General features: G+C 47.5%; 1 protein-coding gene and 1 long non-coding RNA gene across 2 annotated transcripts in view; both read right to left on the bottom strand.

Annotated features, from left to right (window-relative positions):
• LOC310808728 overlaps nucleotides 1-23,461 on the bottom strand; it is a 139,921-nt gene that overhangs the window by 76,405 nt on the left and 40,055 nt on the right. The gene's annotated exons all lie outside the window — the stretch shown is intronic.
• Nucleotides 1-23,461, bottom strand: part of LOC310807995 (vitamin D3 receptor A) — a 37,745-nt gene that overhangs the window by 4,190 nt on the left and 10,094 nt on the right. Inside the window, exons 3-4 of the mRNA XM_083674681.1 lie at nucleotides 7,636-7,786; nucleotides 6,386-6,516 (exon numbers count right to left, since the gene is read on the bottom strand). Coding sequence (XP_083530807.1) covers nucleotides 6,386-6,516; nucleotides 7,636-7,784 — 280 coding nt within the window. The 5' untranslated portion in view covers nucleotides 7,785-7,786. The remainder of the gene's footprint in view (nucleotides 1-6,385; nucleotides 6,517-7,635; nucleotides 7,787-23,461) is intronic.

The raw sequence follows: 23,461 nt of genomic DNA, 5'->3' as shown, positions 1-23,461 counted from the left end.
AGTGCCTTAATTCTTTGTGGCATAGATTCAACAAGGTGCTGGAAACATTCCTCAGAGATTTTGGTCCATATTGACATGATAGCATCATTGCTGCAGATTTGTCGGCTGCACATCCATGATGCGAATCTCTCAATCCACCACATCCCAAAGGTGCTCAATTGGATTGAGATCTGGTGACTGTGGAGGCCATTGGAGTACAGTGAACTCATTGTCATGTTCAAGAAACCAGTTTGAGATGATGTGAGCTTTGTGACATGGCACGTTATCCTGCTTATCAGAAGATGGGTACACTGTGGTCATAAAGGGATGGACATGGTCAGCAACAATATTTAGGTAGGTGTGGCATTTAAACGATGCTCAGTTGGTACTAAGGGGTCCAAAGTGTGCCAAGAAAATATCCCCCACACCATTAGATATTTGCGTTAACGAGCAGTTGAACAGGTGTACCTAATAAAGTGGCCGGTGAGTGTATATGTTTTACTATGAACAGCAGGTTTGAAGGAACACTGGTGGTAAAACCTAAAGGCGCTCTGGGAGCTGTAACCAAGCAGCCTGCTCGCAGAACGTCGACAGCAGTAAAACATGTACAACGTAATACAGCATAACACAATGTGTCACATAGAATATACAAGCCTAAATACATCGTATTTTATAACATGTTTTATATGTTGTCTTTTGAACTGGGCTGCTTTTGGCCTGTGTTAGATTTAATCCCCTGCCATGATAAAGGGATTATCCTGGAAGCAGAGGGGGGTGAGCTTCAGGGCCAGATCCAGGTTATAGCCTAGCGATGCAGACGAGAAGCGAAAGCCAGACGGTACTGCATGTTATGGCTCTAGCCCCGGCCCCATCCCAGGCCCCATCCCCATCCAGGGCCTGCAGGGCCGTAGAGAGACAGATCTATGTATCTACAACTCTAGCCTCATCTAGTTTAGTCTGCTGACTGGCTGACTGATTGACGGACTAAGCCAGGCTTAGACAGTGACAAGCCTCATCTAGTGTTGCGTGGCAGGGCTGTCAAAGGGACCGCCAGCCACAGCCAGGCGAGCCATGCCAAACCTCCAGGGCCCAGATCTAGCCATGACTCTGGTCCCATCTGGTGCAGCGAGGCTCTTTCAAAAGGCACCGCCACCCACAGCCTAGACCATGACAGTGAGAGTGGTGCCATCCAAAGCTCGAGGGATAGATCTATCTAGGGCTTTGGCCCAATGTACTGTAGCGTGGCACAGTGAGTAGACCGCCCCAGCCGCGTCTACTGTAGTGTGACAGTAGTAGTCCGCCCCGGCCTGATGTAGCCTGGCACACTTCCCCATCCAGAAACAGTCAACTGTGGTGCTGGCTTGGCCAGAGTGTGCCAGGTAGCAACCGATCGACCAACCATCTGTCCGCCTGCCTGCCTGTCTCTGTCCTGTCTGTCCTTCCTGTCTCTGCCTGTCCTGCCTGTTGCTGCCTGTCCGGCCGTCCGTCTGCCTGCCTACCTGCCTGCCTGTCTGTTGTTTGTCTGTCTGCCTGCCTGCCTGGGCTGGCATAGCAGCCAAGGTGGTGAGACGGTCCACTAGAGACACAGACAGTCATCTGAGGTCAGGACATCTCTGTTTAGCCCAGATTTGGTCCATATATATTAGGTAGCGCCAGAATGGCCGAGGGCAGGAGACAGTGACTCAGGGACAGCTCCTCAGAGAGGCAGGATCAACATCACAGCTCAGGGTCAAAGCAGGGCCGTATTATTCCATAGGGATATTAAATGGCTCCATATGTAAACACTGTCTATGTGGGTTTATTTTCTGTTATCTTCTGTTCCTGTATGCAATTTGGCTTTGTACAGTTTGTACTCAACAATGTATGAAGGGTACTTTACATGTCATTATTGCTAGCCACGGCAATATGCTACTCTGCCATTATAAAGTTCTAGGTCAGGAATTTCTCTACAGCTTCAGTATCTTACTCTGAAAGAGAAAGGCAGGCAGGCAAGCAAGCACATCCTTGGAGAGAACACACACACACACACACACACACACACACACACACACACACACACACACACACACACACACACACACACACACACACACACACACACACACATACACATACACATACACATACACACACACACACACATACACACACACACACACACACACACACACACACACACACACACACACACACACACACACACACACACACACATACACACACAGAGCTATTCCTGGCTCCTCTCCCAGTAACCCTGTTGCACAAGGGGAGTGTGGGTGAGTGTGTGTGTGTACTCCTGGCAGCTTTGGCTTCACCCACAGTGGGGTAGGCAGTGTTGTCTTGGCAGTGGCGATGACACTAACCACTGTGGACAGCCAGGCGCGGGGGGGGGGGGGGGGGGGGGGGCTGCAACATGGAGACCAGGGCGCAGCGCTTTGAAGACGCAACAAACAACAACGTGGGTGGCACCAGAGAGGCTGGTCAGGATGGACCAATCACTGAACAGCAACACAGTCATCAACCGTTCGCTTCCAAGAGACCGAGATTTACGCCCTGTATAATAGGGAGCTCAATGACCACACTGTATACCAGTGGAGGAATGAGGAATGATGTCAAACAGCCTGGTGTTTGATACCATTCCATGCATCACAATGTGCCCGTCCTCTGATTTCTACCTCCACCAGCCTCCCCTGGAGTACAGTACATCTAGTCCTCATGGATGACCCGACCTACATAATGGAGCCGTCAGAAAGCTGCCGTCTGTGTGGGAGCGGCTGCGTATGACCTAGTTCTCTCTGTTCATGTGTCCTTGGTTGGTATGAAAAGCGGAGCTTGATGATGATGACGATGATGCTGCAATTGGTCACCACTGAGCTGCCCTCCTTCATCCCACACACAAGGCTGTTTTGTTGCTTCTTCAGGTCTAATATGTAGCTCATCTATGAATACTGTACGTTTGTTTACTTGGAGCTGACCAACGACAGCATTAACCATAGCCCACACGTTCATCAACCCTAACCTTTTGGATTCCATACAGAGAGAAGACGGCCCTGAATAACATCTACTTGAACGTGGATCAACAGTACTGTATAGATATCATTCATGGAGGGACCTACAGTACATAAATGTGCTGTTAACTCACTAACTGATAAAGAATTCCGGAACACTCTGAACATTCCGGAACAACCACCAAGTGTTTTATGTGGTATTTACCTAGCAACAATACTTTGGCTACAAAATGAAGCATCATAATTTATGCATTTTTGGTGAATAATGTCACCCTTGGCACTGTAGAATGTTCACAATTTGGGGCGACTTTATTCACCCTCTGCACTAAATCAGTTAAGACGCAACACATAACCCAGTCTGTGGGATGGGGTTGAGGGTGGGAGTGGACCGATTATCTCAGTCATCACCACCCAGAGAGAGAGAGACAGGAGGACCGACTTAACCTCTACTCCATCATGGACCTACTGTACTGTATCTTATACACACCAGGGGAGGCTGGCGGAGGTAGAAAACCCCCACGTGGTGTTTGATACTATTCCTCATTCTGTTCCATGTATTACAACGAGCCCGTCCTCTGATTTCTACCTCAGCCAGCCTCCCCTGACACAGAATGAGGTCCAAGAGGCCCTAGTTAACATGTTCTTGAGCATGGATGTACTTTACTGTATTAGATTAGATGTTCTCTACACTGTTCATCTATGAGCTCCATAATGAGCTTTGAACACGCAACCAACAGCCGTGTGTGTGTGTGTGTGTGTGTGTGTGTGAGGGGGGGGGGGGGGCAGCTCTCACCAATTACCGCAGGATGGCCCCTGTCTGAACACGTTTGAAATGTATTCTACCTTCCTTGATACGTTGAATAAAACATGGATCTGGGGTGACTCCAGAGGTGAAAGCAATGCAGTGGAAAGCTTGTGGTACATCACATTTCAGCTCACTGAATACACTCACGCACCCCCAAAACACACACACACACACACACACACACACACACATATCTGAGAATCATCTGCTTGTGCTGTGATTATATAAACAGTGTGTGTACAGTATTCATCATTGACATATAGGCCAAGCCTATATGTCAGCCAGGACCAACAGGCCCACTTCAAACACCATCAGCATCAATCGTTATTATTTACATAACCCTTCTCCTCTTACTGTACAGGATGTCCACATCAAGCCCACCGAGAAAAAAACAATTGGTTGCGGAACTGCAACTTTCGACCAATCGCATGTCTCGGTCGTTGCCATACCCCCACCCCCCCCCCCCCCCCCCCCCCTCTCTTATGTCACATGCTATGGGGGTCACATGAGTTCACACACATGACTAGAGCCGCTAACACTAACAGCTAGCTACAGTTACACGCTCACCCCTGACCCCTATGGCCTCAAGCTGTAGGGGTTAGCGATAGCACTAGCTGAAACAAAGAGGCCATTTTGGCTCTTGTTGTGTTCCAGGGGGCTGGTTAGGGGCTGGTCGGGGCTTGTAACTGTTTGTAGGCTCCACGGTGGACCAGCGCGCCCAGTTACCCTCCTGCTAGTGAATGAAATCTGGGTCGGACCGTTGTGTAACGGGGGCCGGGGGCCGGACGGAGAAAGAGACTCATTGTTGGCCTGGTCCTTATTTCTATCCCTGTTGCGCACACAGGCACATGCCAGTACGCACACACATGCACGCACACGCACACACACACACACACACAAATGCACATTGTGTGTTTGTTTTCATGACCCTGTTTGCATTACAGATTTGTGAACTGAGGGCCATTTCACAAACCAGGATCAAAACCCAACTCTTTTTCTATTATCATATTCTCAAAACAACTCCATAATTCCTCATTCATCTAAAATTAAATTCTTTAGAATGAGTTCTGTATGAAAGACTTACGTACACTCACCGAGCTTTATTAGGAACACTATACTAATACTGGGTAGGGCCTCCCTTTGCTCTCAAAACAGCCTCAATTCTTCGTGGCATTGATTCCACAAGATGTTGGAAACATTCCTTTGAGATTCTGGTCCATGATGACATGATTATATCACGCAATTCCTGCAGATTTTTCAGGTGCACTTTCAAGCTGTGAATCTCCCATTCAACCACATCCCAAAGGTGTTCTATTGGATTCAGATCCGGTGACTGGGAAGGCCACTGAAGAACACTGAACTCATTGTCATGTTCATGAAACCAGTTTGAGATGACTTTTGCTTTGTGACATGGTGCATTATCATGCTGGAAGTATCCATTAGAAGATAGGCAAATTGTGGCCATGAAAGGATGCACGAAAACATTCCCCACACCATTACACCACCTCCACCATGAGAAGGTGTACAGGTGTTCCTAATAAAGTGCCCGGTGAGTGTATATCAGCTTTCTAAAGCTAGCTGGCTAATTCATTGAAGGTGCTGTATGTAACTCAAGCCTCTCTCCCCTGGTGAGGTATGCATGTAAGAATATATATTAGCAACACATGGGAGATTAATGTGTACCATCCTCACAGTTCTCTCTCTCTATCCTCCTCTCTCCCCCTCTCTTTATCCTACACTCCCTCCCTTCCACTCTTCCCTCCCCCCCCCCCCCCCTCCCTCAGATCAGATTGTCCTCAGCCAGCCTGAGATTATGCCTTTTGGCTTCGTGGCGACCATGTATGAATATTGTATTAACTGTTCATCAATGAGCGAGGCGGGTCTGAGGACGTCGACAACATCACAAACGCTTTCATCCTGCAGACGTCCACAGCAGACCATTATTATTGTTAATTAATAATTTAAATAATTGGTAATATAGTATTCTGGTGGCCACAACGCTCGAGCCTACAGCTGGACTAGTGAGCATTCACCGTTGAGGTTCAGCATCAGGGGAGGCTGGTGGAGGTAGAAATCGGAGGACGGGCTCATAGTAATGCATGCAATGGAGTCAGGAATGGTGTTTAATACCATTCCTCATTCCATGTATTACAATGAGCCCGTCCTCCGATTTCTACCTCCTCCAGCCTCCCCATTAGACACACTATAGTCCTCTCAGCCCAGACACAAAATGAGACTAGACATACTCAGTGTCTTGGACTACAGGTCAGGGCAGACTCTGGTCTAAACCAAGGGCTGCAGGGGAGGCAGAAATCGGTAGACATGTTTGATACCATTCCATATCCCATTCCATGCATTACAATAAGCCCTTCCTCCGATTTCTCCCGTTCTGCATAGTGTTAAACCGCGGCCTAGGCTCCTGTAGATCTGTGTCTGTGAAAGCAGCCGTAGGTGTTGATCAATGAGAGCAGCTCTGAGCAACACACACACACACACACCCACACACACACTTAGGCTACAGCCCACACAGTCTTTATTTTTTGTCCGTTCTTTTCACTCACACTCTTAAATTGTTGTCTTTTATTTCACTCACATTCTTTCATCATGCCGATGTCGACGCAGCGTTTGAGGCGGCAGGCCTGGCAGTGGCGGCGGTTGTCCTTGGTGATGGTGCAGCTCCCGTTGAAGGGACAGGTGAAGCTGGCCTTACGCTTCATACTGCGTCTGTAGAGGGGGAGAGGGGGAGGAGGGAGAGGAAAGAAGAAGGAGAGGAGTGGGGAAAAAAGGGAGATTGGAAAGAAGAAAGAAGGGAGGCAGAGAGGGGTGGAAAGAGGGAGGGATATGGGACAGAGGGGTGAATAAAGAGTGGGAAGGAGAGAGAAAGGAGGACAGAGCCACTATAACTATGGACATAGAGAGACAGAGAGTATGAAACTAACTGTGAGTCACAGACTTCAACTAAACTTTAAACGATTACAAACCCATATAAAACAAAGCACAAGCACAAATTAATGTTTAACACATTTAAACACACAGGCCCACAGTGGGGGTCCTACAGGTGTGTGGTTCTCCCTCGCAAACAGCTAACACACTGGGCTACGCTAGGCTAACACACTAACAAACAGCTAACACACTGGGCTAGGCTTACAAACAGCTAACACACTGGGCTAGGCTTACAAACAGCTAACACACTGGGCTACGCTAGGCTAACACACTAACAAACAGCTAACACACTGGGCTAGGCTTACAAACAGCTAACACACTGGGCTAGGCTAGGGAGGACAACAAACAGCTAACACACTGGGCTAGGCTAGGCAGCCCTGGGAGGATGTGTGACTCAGAGTTTAGTGAGAGCAGCATGATATCTGACAGGAACACACAAACATCCTGACATCCTCTCTCCTGGTGGTCATCTCCCACAGAGTAAGGAATCAGCTTCATTCATGGTGTGTGTGTGTGTGTGTGTGTGTGTGTGTGTAGGACCTCCCCCTGCCTAAAATAAAGGTTTAATAATAACAAATTAAATAATTCTCTGTCTCGCGTAGAACCCTCCTGAACAGGACCCTGACGTTTCTTTACTTTACAATGCATCACTTTACTTATTCCACATGGCAGGTCAAAACAACTTACCTGAAATACACGTTTTTAAATGATGCAATTATGACAGAGTAAATCACGTAATTTAAAAGTAATTTGGCAGAGGCTTTTATCCAAAGTGACTTACAATATGTACATTTGTCTAAAGTAAGTGAATCACCTCTACATCAGTCATCGTAAGTAAAACCTTCGATAAGAACAAGTACTTTTTTTTTTTTATCAAGTTCAGAAAATGATGGCACCCACCTGAAGAAGCCCTTGCAGCCTTCGCAGGTCATGGCGTTGAAGTGGAAGCCGGTGGCCTTGTCCCCACAGACGCCGCAGATACGTGGGGCATTGCGGTCAAACTCATCTGGCCCCTGGGCCGACGACGTGCTCACAGTCATGGGCTCCATCACTGCAGGAGAGAGAGAGGAGAGGGAATGGTTAGGAGTGGTCCTGCAACGCCAGAGTCATTACCCTGGAAAGGGGGGGGGGGGGGGGGGGGGGGGTTATAGGGACAGGTGTTGGTAAATTAGCATAGGCGAAAGGCTACAGCGAGAACATCCTGGCCGCAACTGACTGTTATTGGCTCGATGAGTCAATGCGCGTGCACACACTCACGCACACACACCATCTGTCCTCGTCAGAATAATGAAATAAACAGGAGACCGGTTATCCACACCACAACAGAGGTAACACATCTCAATGCCTCTGTGTGATCTCTATCGATGTGTCCAACACCCAGGTACTGTCAGGAGAGAGAGTGGCCCTGTCTCAATACATGATCTGTCCCCCAGGAGAGGGTGTGGCCCTGTCTCCATACTTCATCCTCTCCTCCTTCTCTCCTGACAGTCCAACACCCAGGTACTGTCAGGAGAGAGTGTGGCCTAGTCTCAATACTCCATCCTCCCCTCCTTAATGAATTAATAACTGGTCTGACAGGACTTAATTGGTGAGAGCCCAGCAGTGAACAGCCCGTCAGAACAGAACAGGGCCTATGAGTGGAACCAAGGGAGTGAGCGAAGAGTGTTCTGGGGTGAAGTCGCCCCCAAGGTACAAATCTAGGATCAGCTTAGCCTCACCAGACCCTACACTCAGATCACTGGAGGAGAAAACACTAGGGAAGAAGCTGTGGGAGGAGGTCGGACCAAAGGAGAAGGAAGAGGGAAGAGAGGCTGTGATGGCAGAGAAAAAAGAGGAAGAGAAAGAGAGGGAGAGAGAGAGAAGGGAGAGAGAGAGAAGGGGGGGGGGGGGAGAGAATCTCTTTCTTTCCAAATACCCAGACCACTGCACAGACATACTGGCAGCAGCAATAAGCCTCCAAACACACTACCCAGAAGACTAAACATCATTTCCCAAAACACAGACTAGGAACATTTACCCAGTAATGATCAAAGCACAGTAGGGGGGTAGGGGTTCATTCATAACCATATTAGAGTCAATGTGAGTGTGTGTGCACCAGGCAATAACATGATTCAGCGTGTGTGAGAGAGACCCACAGAGGTTAAGCCCCCAGGTCTGCTGGAACAGGAAAAACAGGTTGTTTTTCATTAATAGTGATGATTAGCACGCTTCGCTAGAACAACTTAATGGATAAGTTAAGTCTCTCTCTCTCTCCCTCTCTCTACACAGTGTGCCCCAACTGAACTGGATGGGTCAATGTCAGAGAGAGACTGTGTGTGCTTTCAGCCTCTCTGTGTGGTACCTGCTCACTAATAGCTTGGGGCTGCTCCTCCACACGCCTTGCCTCAGTACACATACAAACCAGGGGAGGCTGGTGGAGGTAGACATCGGAGGCCGGGCTCACTGTAATGCATGGAATGAAATGAGGAATGGTATCAAACACATCCCAGCCTAGTGCTGTCCTGCTGTGTGGTATAGCGTAGCGGATAGCGTAACATAGCATAGGCTCCAGCTGTATCCTAGCGGATACAGTGAACGTGCGCTGGGTCGCTAGCTAGCTACCTAGCCAGCCCCTGGGCCATTGCTATACGTGACTAACCTCAGTCGACACACAGCTGTATCAACATGCTAACACGTTAGGCTAACTGCGCTAGGCTCTCTGGAGAGGACATCTGAATGTCAACAAATGTTACAGCAATAACATAATCTATAATAATCTATATATCTAGCATAATCTATCTAGTGTTATTGTGTTACTGCATGTTTCCTACAACAATAGGCTAATCATACATACAGTATTACTGCATGTTACAGTACCAACAACATCTAAAATACTTCTGCATGTTTCCAACAACAATATTGACATTTTCTATTTAATTTTTTCCTATTATTCTACTCCTTCTTAGGGGAGGCTTCTAGACAAGCCCCACCGGGTTTCTTAACCTCCCAGGCACAATTTTCCTTCTCTTTTCATTTTGTCTTTCATTTGTTGTGTGTGGGGAAATCCTAAATAAATACAGAAATAAAATATGCTGAGGCTCATTTCTAAAGTATTTTGCATGTTACAGTGGTTACAGTACAACAATGTTAAAACATCAAGAACTATCAACAGCGAGTTTCCCGTGTGTTCCCGTGTGTGTGTGTGGTTTGTAACCTCGTTTGAGGCCTGAACATGGCATGAGCGAGGCCACGTTGAGACCCAGGTCACATCTGCACGCCACAAGACCGTGCGGAACGCGAGTCCTTGTCTTCCTGCATGCAGGAGCAGCGTGACCATCTCTCCTCCTCTCCGCCCTCCGCCCTCCCTCTCCCCTCACACACCCCCTTTTAAACTACTGACTGTATCGCTTCTCCTTTATCGTTTCCCTCGATTCCCTTCTCTCTCTCTCCCCCTCCCCCCATTCCTTTACTACTGTGACTGTTTCACCTTCCTCTATTCCATCCACAATTTTTTCCTTCTCTCCTGCCACACCCTCTCCCCTCCCTCCCCTCACCCCCCTCATCCCCACCCCACCCTCCTCTTCTAAACTGCTGCGACTGTATCACCTCTCCTCCCTCCTCTTTCTCCCTCTCTCCTGCCACACCCTCTCCCCTCCCTCCCCCTCTTTTAAACTGCTGTGACTGGTCTAGTCTTTGTGTAGCCTTGCCGTCCCAAATCTGATGTTCCAGCGGAGTGTTCAGTCGTAGTGTAAGACTATACGCTGCTATAGAGGGCAGGAACTAACCTATACGCTAAGCTATGCTAACCCTACAGGACCACCTGCATAGAGGCCCCCCAGGACCGTGACGCTAAGTTACACTAACCCTACAGAACCGCCTGCCCCCCCAGGCAGACAAAGCCTATAGGAGAGTGGGAACATTCAGGCCAATTACATGCTCATGTTCCGTAGTCCGCTCCCCTACAGTGTACACCAGTGGGAGGCTGGGGGAGATAGAAATAGGAAAACACGCTCATTGTAATGCATGGAACGGAATGAGGAATGGTATCAAAACACACCCATCCTCCGATTTCCACCTCCACCAGTCTCGCCTGTGATGATTTTACACTGTAGAAAGACACAACTACATGTTGTCACATGACCGGCTCCTGCAGACACAATGGAGACTTGTACTCTGTAAAGGACGTCACTAGAGAGCAGATCTCCCTTGAACACATGTACAATTACAGTGCCCTCCAGAACTATTGGAAAGAGGAACCAGTTCATCTTCTTTTAGCACTATACTCCAAACGGTTTGGATTTCAAATCAAAACAATGACTGTGAGGTTAAAGTGGAGATTCTCAGCTTTAATTCAATGTTTTCCTTTTCACGATTGGTTTCATTCTTTAAAATTTACTTTAACCCTTTTTATACATGGTCCGGCCCCTATTTCAGGGCACCAAAAGTATTGGAAAATTGGCTCGACAGGTCTTTCCAATACTTATGGAGGGCACTGTATATCTTCTGAAATTAGTTATTGATTGATATGGTTACTATGTCTAATTGATGATTGACCAGTGAACCTGATCAGGAGTCATCAGTCTGGTCTCTGTTCACCCCAATGACCTGCTAGCCAATAGCCGTAGCAGGTCATTCCTATTGGCCTATGCAATAGGACTCCGTCAGGGGAGGCTGGCGGAGGTAGGCATCGGAGGACAGGCACATTGTAATGCATGGAACGGAATGATGTGTTTGATTGATACCATTCCTCATTCCATTCCATGCATTACAATGAGCCTGTCCTCCGACGTCTATATCCACCAGCCTCCCCTAGACTATACATCAGCTACCCTGCGGAGCGATGGCCTACTTCCAGCCTCCCCAACCGCCACGGTCTCCTACACACTTGCCTATTATCAATGGTTACACTATAACACATTTAAAGGATGTGCACACCAGAGCTACTCAAATCACCTGGGTGTGTAGCATGTTTGGTTAATTTGGGAATTAATCTATCAATAATAATAATAATAATAATGTCAATGTCAAAGTAAAACAATGATGTACTAATTCACGTAATTGTAGTGTCAATTCTTTACTAATTCCCATAACTGTAATGTCATACCTAGCTTGGCCATTGGCTAGCAGAGTCGGCACGCTGCTCTGCCCCACCCACAACAGAAAAGATTTCGATTTCAGCGGTTTCAGTGTCGCGTCGCTCGCCAGTGTCATGTCGTGTCGCAGGGGGTCGAGTCACACCGTGTCACCCCCAGTCTCCCCCACAGTCTCCTCCAGAGTCTCCCCCAGAGCGGATTCTTCCCAGTTAAAAATGGCTGATTTCCGGCCGCTTTGTTGCTAACTCTGGTGTTAGCGGTCCTTTCCAATGGAGTACAGTGGAGGAGAGGAGATCAAACGGGAGGCAGGAGAGAGAGCTGATGTTATCCAACCGGACGCTCTCACAGAGCAGACGACCCAGAAACTGTTAAGGTGTGTGGGTCACGGTAGAGGGTTGCGGGGGGGGGATGCCATTCCCAAGAGCTGTTTCGTAAGATAGACAGACACACATGGTTCTGATTGGTCGGAGTGCTCCGCAGATGCCACATACACACACACATTCCATTTTGTGCCTGGCATGCCTAGCCGTGGGCGGTTTTGAAGCAATATGATAGGGGCGGGGTAAGGTTGAATGAAAAAAAAAACCAGGTGTGTAGCCTCTAATTCTGACTGAGCTCAGGGCTGCTGACGGGAAGACAGGGTTGGAAACACACGTCAGGTAAAAGCACATGGTGGCATACGGCAGAATCATCAATCCTGGGCACTCGTCTTGGCAGCAGAGAGGAGGGTGTTTTCTCAATAGTCTAAATAGGCTTCCTCTCCTCGTCTCCTCTCTCCTTGTCTCCTCACTCCTCTACAGTATATGCCTGCCAGGAGGTCATGACAGTGGCCTGATCTAATAACTAGTATTATTCTACTGCTCATCAAAGCAAAGCACAGGGACCAAATTCCACAGTGTGATCCCAGTGAGGAACAACAACAACAACAACACAGCCTCCCGGCTCCCTGCCTGGGCCTTGCCCCAGATCCACAGCGCTGCAGAGGGACCCTGAACTTTGGACCTTGTTTTTCGGCACTGGCTGGAAATGAATAGGCCTCCGTGCTGGTGGCAGGCTGACAGAAAAAGGGAGGGAGAGAGAGAGAGAGAGAGAGAGAGAGAGAGAGAGAAAAGGAGCTTGTGGTTTAGAGTGGTATGGGGGGCCCCTAAAGCCCTCTACTGAGGCCTTCGCAGGGGCTGGGATGGATATCAGGGGGGGGAGGCGGCATAGCTGAGCTGATCCCGGCAGAGCTCTGCTTGCTTTACTATGCTAGCGTACACACACACACACACACACACACCTCTCGACTGCAGTGTGTGTAGGAAGCATGATGAATTGGCGTTCCGAACTCTTTCTTGATGTGAAAACACAGCCACCTTTATCTGGCTTTGGGTTAGAACAACAGATAGGCCTGTCAGGTGATAACACGCATTAAAAAAATGGGCAGAGCCAACGCAACACTGTGGTTAGGTGAACTCATATCGAATGATATCAATTGAATGAAACGGGATAGGCTTGATACGTTTAGGAGAGAGACAGAGATTAGTAACCTCAACCACAGCAAACATGATACCAGTCCAACACCACACTCATTCACTGAACTCTCAAACTCTTCCTGTAAACAAAACCCAGACACCACACCACAGGCAAAGCCAGGGACAAGGGGGACGATGTGGCGCCTGGCAAACCCAACACCCAATGTTTGATACCATTCCTTATTCCGTTCCATGCATTACAATGAGCCTGTCCTCCGATTTCTACTTCCACAGGCCTCCCACTGGTTTCAACATGGCAACACTTCACGCTTCAATAGCTGAGCTGGACTATGTAGCTAGTAGAGAGACAATCAATAAAGGATCCAATAGATTAGAAAGAAACTGCTCAGCCACTCAATACAACAGTGGTACTAAAGTAGGCTAATTCCAGAGTCACCACACAGTGTGTGTGTGTGTGTGTGTGTGTGTGTGGTCTAGTGGATACAGAGCATCTCTCTGTTCAGAGGGTCAAGAAGTCGTCTTGTGATCTCTAGTAAGCTAAATGTGGTGACCATGCGAAACATAACCTCCCACCTATCCCCAATCTAAACTAACTGGCTACCGTACCTCCCACCTATCCCATGCTAAACATGCATTTCAATGCATCTCGTCCTTAAGTAGGAACAAAAACACAAATAGTTATAAAAAATAAAAACATTTTTAAAAAAAGGACATTGAAAACGGAAAATAGATTTCTTATTGGACAGATTCACATAGCCCTAGTAGGCCCTTCCCTACCTCAAACATGTCCTCCTGTTTGCTCCTCCTAAACTACACCCTGTGTTTGCCTTGGTCTGACTACAGAGCCAGAGGTCAAAGGTCATCACAGAGCAAAGGGATCCGCACGGCAATGCAATCACAATCACCACAGAGAGAGAGAGAGAATGATTGACTGATAGAGCTGATCAGCACAACAACAAGCCTGCTGGTCCTGCTAACCTTTGGCACTTACTGTGTGTGTCTGTGTGAGTTAGAGGGAGATAGATAGACTACTAGACACAGCAAGCCATTTTGTTACTCCTATAGCCTCGGCCATCTTGGTCAGGCTTTGACTGATGATTAAGAGGGAATGGATGTTGTAACACACACACACACACACACACACACCTACTGTGACAAATCCCCTTGCTTTATGGAAACACTGACTAGAGAAACACCAACACTAGGGAGCGCCTATGGGACCCAGGCAGTCAGGGTGCTGCTGTTAGCGCTGCAGAGGACACTGCAGCCTGACGGCCCAGACACAGCAACACCTAAACCAGAGCGTACAGTCACACCTCCTAAACCAGAGCGTACAGTCACACCTCCTAAACCAGAGCGTACAGTCACACCTCCTAAACCAGAGCGTACAGTCAAACCTCCTAAACCAGAGCGTACAGTCAAACCTCCTAAACCAGAGCGTACAGTCACGAGATGAGAGTTGATCTGATGACAAACTAGGCTATATTCATAAAGGGAAGCTGCCTGAAAATCTATTTTTCATCTATACTTCATAACGGGAGGCTGTATTCTTGACTACTACGATTTAAGATGATTGAGGTTATTTGTGAATGTATAGTTGACACTGTGTGCTTATTTCTCTGCGTCTACGCCTCTACGACGCTCTCGCTGCCGAGGAAAATAGACTCGAAGTGTAAAACGACGCCTCTTCAAGCGAGCCTCGCTTTGCAGACGTGCTGCTTTCACACGCCGTCCAGCACGTCTCAGACCACCGTGAGCTGTTCAACTGCGCTTGACGTCACAGAGACACGGAGACGTGGCGGCGTGGGTGTAGCTGCGCCGTAACACAAACTGAAGCAGCAACACTGCAACACCAGTGACCTGACCTACAGTACGGCGTTCAAGGCATTCAAGGAAAAAAGCAAGGTGCTTCCTCATATTTCCGAACCGGTTTAGTTAGGAATGGCGCTTTTGTTGGGTGTGTGGAATTCTCACCAACCTATTGATGAGGCTCAACCTGCTTGTACACAGTCGCTCAGCTTCTTCTGTTTACCAACAAACAACAGCTGATCCCATGTCTGAAATGGAGACAAAACAGCATAACAAACAATTGTCTGTGGAGAAACCTATAAACTACATTTCATTGACAACATGGACTCTCTCTAAGATCAGATATCTCCCAGCAGAGTAAAGCCCTCTGCCCTGAGAGACAGTGACAACACAACTCATCTACTGTGGAAGCCCCTCCCTCCTGCACAGATCAATGACTTCTGTCAATTAGGGAATTGCAGCGTAGCACCAAGCACACCTCCATGGCACAGCTAGCACCGCTACACAAACACACTGACCAGACAGTTAGCCAGCTAGCACCACTACGCTACGCTAACACACTGACCAGACAGCTTGCCAGCTGATCGTTAAATAAATAAATAATAATTATGTAAATAAATAAATAATAAATAAAAGGTTGTTGTTTCTTTGCCATCACTATTACCTCAAGAGTCCTACTCAACAAGCACTTGAAACAGGAGGCAGGAGCAGGAGTACACTCATACTCAAGCACTGGCTGGAGGAGTTCACTTCACTAGGCAGCATTCACCCTGTGTAACTGATGAGTGTGGAGAGTACGCTCTGTGTGTGTGTGTGTGTGTGTGTGTGTGTGGTCTGATGTGTGTGCTTGTAGTCACAGCTCACACATTCACTTGGCCAAGCATCTGACAACAACATCACTGGCAGAGCTAATATAATAATCTGACGCACACACACAGGCACACACACAGGATTCATCTAATAAAACAAATGTAAAACACCACGTGAAACGGACGCAGGATGACACTCTTTGTCAAACAAAACAGCAAACAAGACTTGATCGTATAATAACTTAAAAACATCACACTACTAAGCTATGTTGTGTCATAATATGACCGGCAACAGACGACAAAGGACGTCAAAGCCTACACAGAACCCACAACAAACTGACCATTGACCACAAACCTAACTGCCATAAACAACCCATTGCTGATGAGTCCTCATACTAGTTCAAATGCCATCATCAGTACTGACCTGGGTGACCAGGATCACACTCTCCTTAAGGAACCTGTGACTCCATGTCCTCTGTAGGAAAGTACAAAGCAGCTCCGCTTCAGATGAAACATCCAGGGGTCCGCAATGGTAAATCCCCCCTGCGTGCGTGTGCGTGCGTATTCTCCTTTCCTCTCCCTTTACGCCTGAGTGTTTCTCTTATTCCCTCGCTCTCTCTCTCCCTCGCTCCTCTTCCTCCCCCTAGTTGGACCTCTCCCCCTCCCTCCTTTTTCCGTTCTACCTTTCCAGTCTCCTTTGGTGTTTCTCTTATTCTCCCTGTCTCTCTTTCCTGTGGTTCTCCCTCTTCCTTTCTCCCCTCTCTCTCCCTTCTTTCTCTCTCTGTGCAGCAGCTAAAGCCTACCTACTCTGTAGTGGGGCCGGTGAGGTGAGGGGAGGAGAGGTGAGGGGGAGGGGAGTTAATGTTTAACCCACTCACAGAGTCAGCAGGACAAACTACAGCAACACAGCTAGCTATGGCATCATCACCATGTGACAGGGAGGGAGAGAGAAAGGCCGTGACTTTCACAGGGGGAAGACGTAGGTACAAACGTGTAGGTAATGTTTGGACATAACCCTTGACACACTGTTGATCAAAATGAGGACAAAGGAAGGGACACCTTGATTCTCCACACTCAAACATCGTACACTGCTCTCTCAACTAGACACAGTCTTCAACTAATCATTAGGGCCTAGGTTATTCGATTAAAGCCTGACGTTAGTCGTCAATAGCAACATTAAAGAAACTCAGCTTCAAAACAAGAGCTGTTCCTGCTTGACGTGGCCTCGGGGTACGAACAGGGTGACTCGTTGCTCTCGTTCATCAAAGGAATCCCACAGAACTAGAGTATCATAGTTTCGCTTTAATCCTAATCTTGGCACTGAGTGCGATGGAATGTCAATACAATAATACTTTAAATCACTGACTGGCTCGATAATAGCGGTGCGCACGCGTGTGTGTGTGTGTGTGTGTGTGCGCGCGTGACTGTCTGTGTGTGTGTTGTGTGACAGTGTGTCCCCGTGTGTGTGTCCATGTGTGTCCCCGTGTGTGTCCCCGTGTGTGTCCAAGCCTGGTGACTTGGATGTTATGTTCATGAAATCTCCATTCTGCTATAAGCTGGAGCAGGCTCACATGACATTGGAATGTCGGAGCGCTGTGTGTTCTAAAACAAGCCAGGCTGTGTGTGTGTGTGTGTGTGTGTGTACATTGAGGCTGTAGCATGACAACAATAGCCCCAGTCTGTATACGGTGGGCCCAGCTGTGTGTACATTGAGCAGGCAGGATCGTGTTACTGTACATCACTCTGACCAATAGGAGCTTGGAATCAATAATTCACTGGAGGGAAAGGTTTAGATTTTATTACCACAGAGCCAAACAGGTGACATGGTGGAGAGATGGCAGAGAAGGAGAGGAATGATGTGTGTTTCTTCTCAGGGAGGGAAAGAGAAAGGGGAGAAGGCCTTTAATAATTTCTGTATGTCGATCAATATGTTTCTCTTCACAAACTTCCCTCAACGTTGTACAGTATCTAGGCTACATATTACCAGTAAAAAGTATGGTCTTTAGAAACACTTTAAACAGACTGTATAAAGACAACAACAACAGTAACTGAATATCTATCATCTTTAGAACAACTGAATACAGTCCTCTGTGCAGCTTGGTGAGGGGTTAGGGTTAGGGCCTCGCCTCACATACTCCCTATGTAGCAGTCCGGTCATTTAAGATTTCGTCAACTGAGTTTTCGAGGGGAACAAGATTTAATCTGAGCTTTGCCCTCTGCCAAAACGGCATGTAAAAGGGAGAGAGAGACGGCACGTAGCCAAAGTGAACATGTTAGCCTGTTGAAATAAAAAGCTGCTTACTGCTGAAAGGTGCTGAAATGGCCCGAAGGGACAGTATGTAGTGATTTGTTGATACGGGAGGCATCGATCTACACGGCATTTAAAAAAAAAAAAAAAGGTAATTTAGACCATTTCCCTTCATTAATCTCATGTCGATTATTGAGCAATTGTTTTAAATTTGGTTGGGTTTTTAAATGTTTTGTTTATTAAACGTCTCGTGGCCTAAGAAGGGTCAGAAACAGCCTTTCATCAACCAGCAACAGTAGAGAATAGAGAGAAAAAAAATGTAAACTTGCCTTTAACCATTTTTATTGTCGTTTTTACTGACTGTGCTTTTGTTTTACTTTTTATGTATCTATCTATTCTTGCTCTCTCCATGAAATGCAGTGTCTTTGAGTACTGACAAAAGCCCTTTACAAAATAAAAACATTATTATCATAGGCAGCGAACAAAAACAGAATATCTCGTGATAGTGTGTCATAGAAGTCTTGCCAAACATGGCAACACAGTACATTCTGATGTGACAGCATGCAGAGGTTTGGCCCGGAGAAGAACACCCCAGTGTCCCTATTCGTTCCGAACGACTGGCGTTGTCACAGAGACCTTGGAGTTTGAGGCAGAGCTTCAGTGGTGAGTCATCAAAGTTTCCTTCTTATAAAGAGAGGTGGGTTGAAGCTGGAGACTGTGGTAGAACAGTCCAGAAAACATGCTATACCTCAATAAGATTTATGTTGATGAATGTTGATGATTAACCTAGATAGATAGATAAGATAGAGATGGATAGATATAGACTATCACTCACACCTGCCTGGCTCCGTGCTAGAGTTGACAAGGAGTAGCTCTACAGGACGTTCAGAAGCCGCTTTTCAGATGGGGAGACAATCCGATGTTGGGGTGGAGAATGAGATGTTCGCATTTCACATCATAAACTAAACAGAGATGCAAGAGAGACACAGAAACACTGGGACTGTGAGCCAGAGAAAAGAAGGAGAAGACAAAGAAGAAGAACAAGTTTTTAATCCCAACAGACAAGTGCACAGTGCAAAAGACTGTGTTATGCTGTGTTGTGTTCACTAGATAGTAGCGTTGCAGCCTATGCAGCTGGCAGGGTGCCCCTGTAGAAGAAGACCTCCGCCGTATTAATAACTGTGAAGACTAAAAAAAAAAAAAAGAAAAAAAAAAAAAAAAACCTTCTGAAGGTCCTTCTTCTAAAGACCACCCGTCCCGTAACTTTCAAACAACTGCTTCCTGATGGACAGAACAAGCAGGAAACAATCTCAGAAACATCCAGAGCCGACATCTTATAATAGCACTACTTCCCCTAGCAGTTGCACCATCATCATGTTAACCCTAACCCTAGTCTCAACTCAAGTGTTTATCAATGTAATAACTGCATAACACTGTAATAACAATGTAATAACAGTGATCTGTGGGACTCCTGGTTGGGAGACAGAACTGACAGGCCTGTTGTATGGATCCATGTGATAAAACGTCTATAATACACTGTATTCATCCAACTGAAGATCCTACAAATAAAATGTTGTTTAAAAACCAAATCGCTATGAGAACTTTGTGGACTCCATGGTTCCCGTGGTCAGGAGGAGTGTTGCGTGTTAGCTGCGCTGGCTGAATAAGCTGGCTGAGCTAAAGGCATTAGGAGGAGGTTAAGAAAACAAACAAGGCCAAGTTAATCAAATAAACGTGGGAGAAATCAAAACAAAGTTGTGGCTCCACTCAGCAGTGTGCAGCAGATGCTCTCCTTAGGGAGCGGTTCCCCGACGGTTACTGCTGCTACGCTAGCATGCTCTACCATCACACGACTGCCATGATGAGACCCCCCCCCCCCCCAACTACATGGCCATGTCTAGGAATAACCCTGAGCCCCTACACCAACCCTAGACCATGACCAGCCTGGTGACCATGACCACCCCTACCAATGAATAGGCCTGGATCTGTTTTGCTCTGTCTAAATCTTTTTGTCTTACTGTACATAGAACTCAATAGAAAATGTTTCTAATGGCAACCATGTCTTCTGATTTGGGGGCCTCTTTACCCAACCTTAGAACAAATCTGAGGGAACACTGCCCTAGAGACACTTGTGTGGATCTGGAAGCTTACCTAGCCTAAATAGATAAGAGGCCTGGACTATAAGATTGAGCTTTTTTGAAGACACATTACATTACATTAATATGAGGGTTTTCTATTGCTGGGTAAATGGGTGTTCATTGTTGAGCCAATAACTGAATATTAGGCCGCTGCATGAAAACAGTCCCTTTAATGAGTGTTTTGGAGGAAATTAGACCAAATTCTTCCCCTGACTGAAGGCTTAGGTGAGCTGGTCTTAGGTGAGCGGGGGCCAAAAGAACAGGATAAGCTAGGCAGGTATGCAACTCTACCCCATCTACCTCGCTAGGCAGGAACAGCAGGTGAGAGGTGAGGGGCTGGACGCCATTTTGTACCCTCCTGAATGAACAGACACTGGCAGGAGAATAGAGGAGAGGTTGAGGTGCCCCTGTACTAGGTAGGTAGACAGACACACACACACACAGTTAAATAGAAAGAGAAACTGCATATGCACGCACCCAGTGTGTCTAGACACAAAAACAAGTGAGGATACATCCAATCAGTGCCCAAGTACCAATGAATTTTATTCTGAATCAGTCACACACACTTTTATATAACACACACAGAGGACAGGACCTCTGTCACACACTCTCTCTCTCTCACACACACAAAGCTAAACAAAAACTGCATATGCACGCACCCAGTATGTCTGGACACAAAAACAAGTGAGGATACATCCAATCAATCAGTGCCTAAGTGCTTTTCAGGTACACATACCGCCATGGAAAACGCACACACGTCCTGAATCATGCCTCCATATCATTCACCTGACGTGTTTCTCTCACACACTTCATCTAACCTGCCATGGCGTTTGACAGGAGTAATGATAGCAACATGAACTAAAGCATCACGTGTGTTAATGACCCTGGGAGTGGTCATGTTGTGTGTTATGTGAGGACTCCTCCACAGTCGAGACAGACAGGTATGCTGCTATAAGGAGACCCCCCAGGGGGGGGAAGAGCAACCAGACCAACCAGTTATCTCTGGTCCCCAAGGGGTGGGATGGGGTGGGGTGTGAGAGAGAGAGTGAGTGTGTGTTTGTGTGAGAGTGAGGGAGGTGTTACACTGGGGGGGATGGGGCGTCCAGCCAAAAGCCTGTATGCTCACCCATCTCTCATCATCACACTGTCATCTATAGGCTGTAAGGCCTCTCAACGACTCAATCAAAGCAAGCAATGATCCAGAACTATCCTCTCTCTCCTCTGAGAAGACCTGATTAGGTTCTCCTTAGACTCCACAACAAACCTTTTGTTTATTTGTATAAGTGACAACATACATAATGTGTCTCTGTCTGTTGCCATGCAGCTAAACCCTTTTTCCTACCCCCCCCCCCCCCCATCCATCTCTTCTCTCCATCTCCTCCCACAGCCTTTCACTAACTCACAGCGCCTCTGATATGAAACATTCATAAAGGATGAAACAGTGTATCTATAGTTTGTTGTTTACCCTGCTCTGGAGCAATATATATGTGAATCACAACAGAGGAAACATGTGATGATGATGGAGAGCATGCGCACACACACACACACACAGCGTTTCAGGTCAGTGAAATGCATGATGGGTAATTATCAAGCACACCCGGAAGCACGCACGCACACACACTCAATCAAGGAAATGTTTCTATGTATCCGAATAGCCATCTATTCATGGATCATATCAGGGGGTTTACCCATGTGGCCCACACCCTACAAGGACCAGGTATGGGAAGCGCCAGGCATGGGAAGGGCCAGGCATACTGTAGCAAGCCACTCTGAAGGGAAACGGTTACAGCCTAATGCCAGGCCAGTGATAAGAGAAACTGTCAGACAGTTTAATGGTGAAAAGTGCCACTTAGGAGTTGAGGCAGAGAGCTCCTTGAGAACCAGAATAGAGAGCTAAGCCCCATCAATCTAGTGCCCCCAGCCCCCCAACCCAACCCCTCTCATCCCCTCCAACCCCGTCAGTCCCCTCCACCCCCCCATCCATCCCCTCCTACCCCCTATAACCCCCCTTCCCCCCCAGTAGCCTCACATCACCCCGGGTCTGGCAGCATGTGGATGAGGACAGGACCTAGCCGTCCTCAGTTCACTAACAGAGAACACATTGCCAAATAACCTGATTGTGACATCGTCCTGATACATGGTACAGAAAATGCAGTTACCCAATCTGCTAATCAAAGTTAGGGGCATAGAAGAGAGAGGAGGGAGAGGTAATGGGAGAGAGGGGGGTGATGGGTGAGAGAAGGAGGGGGGGGGGGGGGCGGTGGTCTTTTGAGAAGATGAAAAGGCCACTGTTGTGGGACTGAGAGCTCTTCAGATACAAAGCTAAGCAGCGCTGCCTCTCTGAGGAGAGAAGACAGGGGGGTGGGGGGGGGAGAGAGAGAGAGAAACAAAGAGTGAGAGAGAGCAACAGCTAGGGAGAGAGAGAGAAACGGAGAGAGAAGGAGTGTCTCGATCAAGGCTGTGTGTCGAGTGAGCGACAGCTAGGACTGCATGTACTATGGAGCATGTGGGACAGCACACAAACATGGGGTTACCTTAGAACACTACATACACCCGCTTCTCTACCACACCAACCACGACAACAACAACAACAACCACCACCACCACAACCACTCAGGTCACAGAGGGAGGGGAGGGAGGCCTTAGACGAACTAGAAAAAAAATAGGCTAATTAAGACCTTTAACCCAGTTGTTCAGAACAGTCCAGTGGCTTACAGAAGCGTGCTGTGTGTCATCCACCCCACCCCCCCCCAGCAAGGAGATCCCTTCCACTTCACCGGACCTGAACCCTGAGTCACATGGCGCGGCTGTGGCCTACATGGATGTACACCTCACATGTTCAACGTAGAGCCCCCTCTTGGAACACACTGTCCCTCCTCCGCTCAGGGGAACCGGCCTCGCCTGAACCTCGTCCTCAACCAAAACAATTAGCAGAAAGAAAGAAAAAAACAAAAACAAAAACAAAAAAATCCCCTTTTCCGCTCTCGCCCACAAGCCCTGGCGTCAATTAACGGTAGAAAAAAAGAAAAAAAAAAAAAGAGAGAGAGACAGGGGTGGAAAAAACAACACATGTAGGAGAGAAAATGAGTCATCCGTCTCCCTGGCTGCCTCATCCGTTAAATAAAAAAAGCCACAGCAGAAATCTGCGGCCTGTTCTCGGACAGACAAACAGACA

Source organism: Argentina silus, assembly GCF_951799395.1.
Source record: "Argentina silus genome assembly, chromosome: 8".
NCBI lineage: Eukaryota > Metazoa > Chordata > Actinopteri > Argentiniformes > Argentinidae > Argentina > Argentina silus.
This window is presented reverse-complemented; position numbering and strand designations above follow the sequence as displayed.